Source organism: Nestor notabilis, unplaced genomic scaffold (assembly GCF_000696875.1).
Source record: "Nestor notabilis isolate BGI_N333 unplaced genomic scaffold, ASM69687v1 scaffold5143, whole genome shotgun sequence".
In the NCBI taxonomy this organism is placed as follows: domain Eukaryota; kingdom Metazoa; phylum Chordata; class Aves; order Psittaciformes; family Psittacidae; genus Nestor; species Nestor notabilis.
In genome coordinates, this window is record NW_009923163.1 from 77,287 (window position 1) to 85,646 (window position 8,360).

The following is an 8,360-nucleotide window of genomic DNA, read 5'->3' on the forward strand; positions in this document are numbered from 1 at the left end:
TAGCTGAACTGGTTTCAGCAAGGAAATGGGCATCTCTTGTCCTGAGGGGCACTGAGAACTGCAATCCCTGCAGTTACACTGGAGTAAAAGGAGAGCTCACAGTGCTCAGCCAGGGCAGTGGCAGTCGGGAACTGCAAAAATGTTCTCTGTGGCTTTTCAGCCCTTGCCTGAGGACGTTTTCCTGGAAAAATTGCATAGTACTAGAAAGGAAGGAGCTTGCCTTGTTAGCTGCCCTGGGTGCAACAGGCTTTTGTCAGGTACCAGGGGAGTTGCAGCTGTCTTCTGTACTCCCTCCCTCCTTCTGCCTTCCTCCTTTCTTCTCCTGCTCATTGATGAGGTTATGGATCTGCTTCAGATGGCCAGAGGATCAGGTGCTGCAGGGTTAAGCACTGACCTGCAGCAACAAGCAAGCCCACTGCTGACCTTGGTTATGAGTGGAGTGGGCAAATGCTATAAAAATTGTTTACTGGGTGAGGGGAGGGAAAGGCAATGAGTCTGCAGCTGAGTGTGTGCTCTGCTGTGCCAGAGCTGGGGAAAGCTGTGCTGGCTGCTGCAGCCACCTCCAAGGAAGTTCGGCAGGGTAAAGCAGGTCCTGACCCAGCAGTTGCCACAGTCTCAGCCACAGCAGTTCACTACATGTCCTCTCTCTACTGTTTCCCTCATTGCCAACTTCCTCAGCTTTGCACCCATCTTTCCACCCTGTCTCCATCCCTTTTTTCTTTCCAATAATAAAGGCAGCCCAGAGCAAATATCAGCTCTTACTCTTGGGATAGCAACTTTCAATTTTCTGTACTGCTAAGACGCCTTGAACCAGCTCTCACAAAGTGACATATATTGTTTCATTTCTGTGACTGACCTCAGCCATTTGAACATCAGTTGTGTACCATGGAGTGTGTCAGAGCTTTCTGAACAACTTTTAACTTCAGACTCTCTTCCTCCCCCATCTCCACATCATTCGTAGTGACAAGCATCAAAAACTTTTCTGACATTTTAGCTCCATGGACGTGTGCACTCTGACTTGACAGAACTTCTTCCTTACCTTTCCAATCACATAGCTGCAAACTGGCTACCAGGATGATAGCAAGCCCTCAATATCTGTTATTTTTTATTTGGTCTTACTTTCAAGATGAACTGGAAAGCAACAAGCAATTTCCTTTACACTAGTGCTGAGAGACAGTCCTTACTGAGGGCAAGGGGACATGCAAGAAAGGCCTCAGGTGTTGGAGAGGGAGCAAATGTATATCCATTAACACAGTCAGGCAGAGGTGAGGAAAGTGGGTATCAGAGTGCTTAGAGAAACGGCTGTGGTGGAGCAGCTGATGGTCACCCGTTGGTTTGATTCAGCTCTTAACGGCTGTATATGCAGTTGTACCACTTTGTGAGGCCAGGGGGAGCAAGGGGGAGAGTGTGTGTGTATACATGTGTGAGTGTACATGTAAGTAAAGGTAACAAAATGGCATTCCATAAGTGCATCTAGCTGCTTTGTTGTCTTTGGGTTCAGCAGCCAGCTCATTCACACCTTTTGTTACTTATGCATATAATGATTTTGAGTTGTATCACTGCTTTCTGTCAATAACGTTACCTCTCCTTCAGACATTTTGCAAACAAGAGGTCTTGATATCACTGAGGATGATCATAGCTGTTTTAAGCACATTGCCCTTTTCTGCCTAGTTCTGTTACATGTTTTACAATGTCTGTTCATAGATTGTAATCGTAACACATACCTCCCTCTGCCAATCCATGGAGAACAGGCTGGCAGTAGCAGCAGTGAGCATGGCTCTGTTTCGCCAGACTCTGATGTACAGCATGACATGTTTTTCGAAAGGCCAAAGAGATTCATTTCAGAGATTCAGACAAAGCATCCCATTTCCCATTTACTAAGGTAAAGCATTTGCTTGTCGCTTGACACCCATGAGGGATTATGTGGATTTAATTCACATTATATTTTATCTGAGAGCAATCTTTTCACATAATGACTAAATAAGCAGGTGTGTTACAAACAGCAAGCAAGTTGCACAGGCAAGTTATCAGCTAACTTAAATGTTGTCTATATTTAATTAATGAAGAACAATTTTTTCTCCTGAAGGTTTCCACATTATTTATAGACTTCCCCCATTTCCCTCCCTGCCCAGTGAATAAATGTCAGCCATCTTATTGACAATGGATATGGATTCAGGAGTTAGCAGAGTTAGAAGAGTTGATTCTTCCATGTACTCATGAAAAAATGTGGGAACGTGGAAGCAGACAGACAGTTCTGGTGCTCAGAGAGCAGAAAATGATAGTTTCAAATGAGTATGTTACACTATGAGGCCAGGAAAAAAACAAACATAGTTATCTTAGTTCAGGGTTTTCTAGTTTCATCCCCAAAACTGAACCAGTGCTGGGGGACATTAATACCAGCTGCTCAGCAGGACAAAATCAGCTTCATGCTTTTGGGTTCAGTGTGGTTTACACCAGCTGAGGATCTGAGTCATCTTCTGTCTCAGACTTAGTATTAAACAGTCTGATCAATCCACTACTATAGTTTAACTCATTCTTTAACCTCCAAAGTATCCCTACTGGCTTCTGACAGTACAGCTGTGTTGCTAATTCTGTCTCTCTCTTGTTCATGTCACCTGGTTGCTGACACAGTGCGCCTGAGGAGGGTTCAGCCTCAGACGACAGGAGCGCCTCTCCTTCCGTTGAGGACAAGGATTCTGGTCTGTTTCTGCTAAGGAAGGACAGTGAACGCCGAGCAATCCTATATAAAATACTTAAGGAAGAACAGAATAAAGTTGCTTCCAATTTGCAGGACTGCATTGCACAGGTAATTTCACTTCAGCTCTCCTTTTCCCATGTCAAAAGGAAGATGACATGCCAGGTAGAAGAACTCCTTTTCTGGATATTAACAAACGAATTGGATTGTTCCTTCTGAGTATCTTTAATCTCTCAGACCTGTAACTGTCTGGGGTCTGGGGTTTTTTTCCTGAGGGAGAGGTTTGGGGCATTTGATATGGGGTTATAGGGCAGAGGCTGGTGGGTTCGGTGGTTTTGATGTTGTGGGTTTTGTTGGCTTTTAAAGGACAGGAAAATGGAACACCAGGTAATAATTAGTATGATTTGCTTCAAGGATAGAGAACTGATTAATTTTTAATTCAAAGCATATGTAAACTAAGTGCCAAGGACACTACCTGAATCTTTAAAAAGCTAAGGTAGATTTTCTGTGGCAGGAAGGGTTGAATGGGAAGGTTTAGTGACTGTAAAGAGTAAGAAGAGCAATCCTGTGTTCATTTAACCTATAGCTAAGCAATGCCACACACCAGAAACAGAGTTGATTGATTGCTTAGCTTTTTCTTCTTAATGCCTGCTTCTAGCTGTAGAAGTACCAGTCCTTGGCAAAGCTGTGGTTTTTCACCTGGACAGTATTCACATGAAGGGGACCCTGCTGACTTTTCTTGCAGTACTCCTGGCCTGTCGTTGGTCCTGGCACAAAGACACTTGCAGCACGGCTGCCAAGAGCCCTGCTGCTCCTGGGGTGAGCCTAGCATGGGCAGCCTGCTCCACACAGCACAGCACAGCACAGCACAGCACAGCACAGCACAGCACAGCACAGCACAGCACAGCACAGGGGTTTGCTTCTCCACCGTGACCTGCTTCCTCCATGAACTGCCTCATAGTGCTGAGCAGCTTGTCCCTGACTGGGGGGCTCCTTGTAAAGCTCCACAGGCCCAAGAGAAAAGCCCACAAACTCAGGCTGGGGAAGCAATTGATGTAAATTTCTGCTCTGAGCTTAAACTGCAGAATAGCTTATAGCCTGACAGAGGACTAAAATTCATATGTGACATCTTAGAAATAACCAGGGCTCTCAATAATTTCCAAGAGCACATAGTGACAGGACAAGGGGAAATGGTTTCAAGCTGACAGAGCAGAGATACAGATATTAGGAAAAGATTGCTTCCCTGTGAAGGTGATGAGGCGCTGGCACTGGCTGCCCAGAGAAGCTGTGGCTGCCTCACCCCTGGCAGTGTTCAAGGCCAGGTTGGATGGGGCTTTGAGCAACCTGGTCTAGTGGAAGGTGTCCCTGCCTGTGCCTGGGGGGTTGGAACTAGTTGATCTTTAAGGTCCCTTCCAACCCAAATCATTCTATGATTATTTAGTAACAGCAATTCCTAAGTTAGTCTCCAGCTGGTTTACAGCACTGCTGTAATAATTTCTTTTCCATAATTTATGTAATGCTTCTGCATTTATCTTTTACTTATATAGGCTGTTGTTCTTACAGGCACTAGGATGACTTCAACTGTGGGGGCTGTGGACGGGAAATCACAGAATGCAGTCAAGTCCTATCACTATGTAATCTTAGACCTTTTTTTGACTTACACTGAATATATATATAAACATAATTATTGGCCTAAGGAAATCAAATGTCTGCATAATTAGATATAAGTCCAGATCCAGCCTATTGAAAGGATAGCATCTAAAAAATTGGGGTCTCTTACAGACTCTGCTGTTTTTATGGAGGAGAGCTGCCCTCTGCAGTGCATTGCAGAAATGCATTAGTATTGTCTGGAATCTCTTCCCTTTGTGACAGCCACAGTGCCAGCAGATTTTTTTTTATTTTTTTTTTTTAAATTGGTATTACTATTAAAAACAAAAATCAGTTACAAAAAGGTAGAAAATAAAAGCTTTGCAGAAACAAAGGTTGTGTGATTTCTGTGTGTCAGTGTGAAGCATACACAGGCAAAGCTAGAAATTGTAAGCCTAAAACTAGTATTGCTACTAAAAGAATGTTTAATGACTCTGGGTTTTCCATGACATACGTTGATTATCTTTTCTCCAGAGCTCTGAAGAACTGCAACTTTCAGTGGTCCACATCAAGCAAATTATTGGGATCTTAAGAGACTTCATACGCTCTCCTGAGCAGAGAGTGATGGCTTCTACCATATCCAAGCTGAAAATGGATTTGGACTTTGACAGCACTTCCATCAATCAGATTCATCTAGTGCTGTTTGGGTTTCAGGATGCGGTGAGTTCTGTGCGCAGTGCAGGGGTAAAGAGTCTCACTCCTCTTCCTCCTTCTACTGTGAAGGGGCTTGAATGTCACAGTCTGGGCACTGTTTGAAAGCTCTAGCCTAAAACTGTCAAAACTGTTGGTTAGACTTTCAGAGATTGGGAGGGTTTTAGTAACTCAGGCAGTTGAGATTATAAAACTTCATGTGGCTATTGAAAAACATGATTCTCTTTCCTCAGGTGTAACAAATGTTGTTTGCCACTACTTTTACTCACTTATTTATTTATAGGTGAACAAAGTATTAAGAAATCACTTAATAAGGCCCCACTGGATGTTTGCAATGGATAACATAATTCGCCGTGCAGTCCAAGCAGCAGTCACTATTCTTATTCCAGGTAAATCAAAGCAGCTGAAAATAATCTCTAAAGCAAAAAGGTGGCTGTTTGCACATCAAAGAGTTACAGCAAATACAACAGTTTAGATATTTAATCTGTCAGCATGCCATTAACTGCATCCCATCCGCTACTACATCAAAAGCACAGGGTCAGAATGTCACACAGAAAGAAGTGTTGACGAGGAGGATTAATGCTATACTTGGGGTAAAAAAGCACATAATGAGGAGATAACCAGTGGTTCTGCACCACCAGTGTGGTCCAACCATGGCTAAAAAAGGCAAATTAAATTCAGTCCAAGTGGAAACTTTTGAAGGAAGAAAGAAAATGACTCTGTACAACATTGTAATGACATCCAAGGTGAGTGACACTGCACAGGTTTGGTTATGTATTCTGAAAACTGATTACTGAGCTGTAGAACAGATGCAGAGAAGGGAGGGCACTAATATAAGGAGGAATGTAGTCTTGGCCTTCAGATGGACAGTAGGAAAAATCATCACCACTGAGGAGAAGGAGGATAAAAGATGAAGAAATATCTAGGACTAAGTGTAAGTTGGAAATCTGCAAGTAGTTTTGTAAGTAAGTCTTGAAGTGCTGGGTACCCCTTCCAGTATGAGAATGTTTGGAGAGCACTTAATGAGGATGAGCCCTTTCAGTTCAAAGTTGCTATTGTTCTTAAGCCAAATATGCAAAATTTTTTAGGACTTTGCTTGTAGAAGAAAAATGGCAGCCACTCTTTCGTGGGAAGGGTGGCCACCTGCAGCAAGTGCTGAGAGAACTGCAGTTAGAAATGTTACCTGGAGAAGAGGAAGGCTTTGGAAGGCTTTGTAAACAGTTTTGATCGAGGGCAATCAAAAGGAGATTAGGAGAATGATGATGCTTTGAAAGCAAGCTTTGAAGGGTTTCTCATTAGCACATTTAGTGTCTTATTATTCATTTAATCACAAATGTATTTGTCTCCTCTACAGCTGTAATCTACAGCTACCTACCTCTACTGGTACGCTACAGCTAAGCTACTACATTGCCACTCATTTTAGAATTAATGCTGGAGAACCTGTGATCCAGCTTGCAAAAGGCTTTGCTACTCTCTTGCTCAGTATTGCAGTAAAGCACGAAGTGCAAATAGTCCACTTCCTCAGCTGAAGCTCCCCCAAGAACAAGCTGCAACACCTCGGAAGAGAGACTTGTCCAAAGAAATTCTCTTTCTTACCCACTTTCTTTTACCAGAGCTTCGAGCTCACTTTGAGCCAGCGTCAGAAACTGAAGGCGGGGAAAAAGATGGCGATGAAGCAGAGGACAGTTTCCAGCCCACTGAACAAAACAGGGCTGAGGATCCCACCATCACGTCAGGAGTCAGCACCCTTAGTTCTATGGTGTCCCACGAGTCTCAGCAGCAGCTTAGCCTGGAGCTGGGCAGACTTAAACAAGAGACCTTAAGGTAATGCTCTTGGAAGGGCTGAGGATTTATTTTCAGGCAGTCTTTGAGCAGCTCTGAGACATTGCTTTCTGCAGTGACATACACGTACCTAACATCTATACTGCTCAACTACCACTGCTGCCTCAAGGTGAAGCAGGCCTTCCAGGAACACAAAGGGATTCAGAATATGCTGGCAGTACCAGCAGGACAACTCAACAGCCTTCAGTATTGAAGTATTGTTTTTGTGTAATTAATTGATTGCAGAATGTCATGTTGTAAGTAATTTGGCTTGTGCAACTGTGTGGTTTCCTTCCTGCTTCCTTGGCTCCTCAGACAGCACCTCACCCCATGGCACTGCTCTCTGAGCTGTCCCTGCAAGGAAAGGCCAGAGCAGCTCCATCCTAACTCTCAGGGCAAGCTGCCCACTGATTAGCAGAAGCAGAGCTCAGCAGAGCCCCTGTCCTGTTTCTCATGGGTTACTACATTTGTAGGCTGCTGCCGGTGGGTGAACAGCTTACAGTCTTATTCTTCTTCATGGATGTGATGTAAATCCGTGATCAGAACATCCGTGGTAAAAACATCACTCTTTCTTACACTGTTCAGCAGTAAATTGCAGTATAAAGAAGTCAGCTCTGTCCAGGGAGGATGCAAAACAATTGGAATAGAATTTAAAAGCAATTTACTAAACTCTGCAAAGATTAAACACTTAAAGTGCCACGGATAAGCAAGTCTCAGATAACAAAATAAAATCTGTAAGCCACAAAATATGCTACTTAAGACAATACCTCTCAAGTGTCTCTGTCCTTGGTAGTCATTAAAAATGGTAAATGTTTTTTTATGCTAGACTGACTCAGTATGGTTGTATTTGATCTCTCTGTATGCTAACAGGCTTTTGGAAAACCTCATTCAGAAGGAGAAAGAATATCAGACCCTCTTACGACAATCTTTGGAGCAAAAAACTCAGGAATTACACTTGCTTCGATTAAAACTTAAACCTGAAGGTATGAGGAGATACTGCACACTTTGACAGGTGCACACTAAGGTATTTGTTTAAAGAATAGGGTGTTGGGTTGTTCAGCCTCAAAAAGGCTCTGGGTGGCTTAGAGCAGCCTTCCAGTACTAAAGGAGGCCTATGAGGAAAGGTGGAGAGGGTATTTTAACAAGGGCGTGTAGTGATAGGACAAGGGGGAATGGCTTTAAACTGAAAGAGGGAAGACTTACCTTAGATACTATGAGGGTGGTGAGACACTAGAACAGGATGTGCAGAGAACATGCTCCCGACCTGGCAGTGTTCCAGGCCAGGCTGGGCGGGGCATGAACAATCCGGTCTAGTGGAAGGTGTCCTTGACCATGGCAGGGAGTTGGAACTAGATGATCTTTAAGGTCCCTTCCAACCCAAACCATTCTATGATAAAGGATGCTTTGTTTTAAGCTTCAGTAGTTTGAAACCCACCACTTCAGTCCTGGTTTTGAGGTACATTAACCTTTACATTTGTGTTCTGTTAAAGACTCCAACTGGTCTGCAGCACCTTTTAGAGCGAATGCAGACCCTGAGCTCATGAAC

At 43.6% G+C, this 8,360-nt stretch overlaps 1 protein-coding gene across 1 annotated transcript in view; it reads left to right on the plus strand.

The window, feature by feature from the left end:
- The window catches only part of MAP3K15 (mitogen-activated protein kinase kinase kinase 15), a gene marked incomplete at its 3' end in the record, with an annotated part of 58,271 nt that extends 49,917 nt beyond the window's left edge, over nucleotides 1–8,354 (plus strand). Inside the window, exons 21-27 of the mRNA XM_010011986.1 lie at nucleotides 1,705–1,882; nucleotides 2,632–2,806; nucleotides 4,817–5,002; nucleotides 5,277–5,382; nucleotides 6,607–6,817; nucleotides 7,685–7,797; nucleotides 8,305–8,354. Coding sequence (XP_010010288.1) covers nucleotides 1,705–1,882; nucleotides 2,632–2,806; nucleotides 4,817–5,002; nucleotides 5,277–5,382; nucleotides 6,607–6,817; nucleotides 7,685–7,797; nucleotides 8,305–8,354 — 1,019 coding nt within the window. The remainder of the gene's footprint in view (nucleotides 1–1,704; nucleotides 1,883–2,631; nucleotides 2,807–4,816; nucleotides 5,003–5,276; nucleotides 5,383–6,606; nucleotides 6,818–7,684; nucleotides 7,798–8,304) is intronic.
- Between the last annotated feature and the right edge of the window lie 6 nt (nucleotides 8,355–8,360).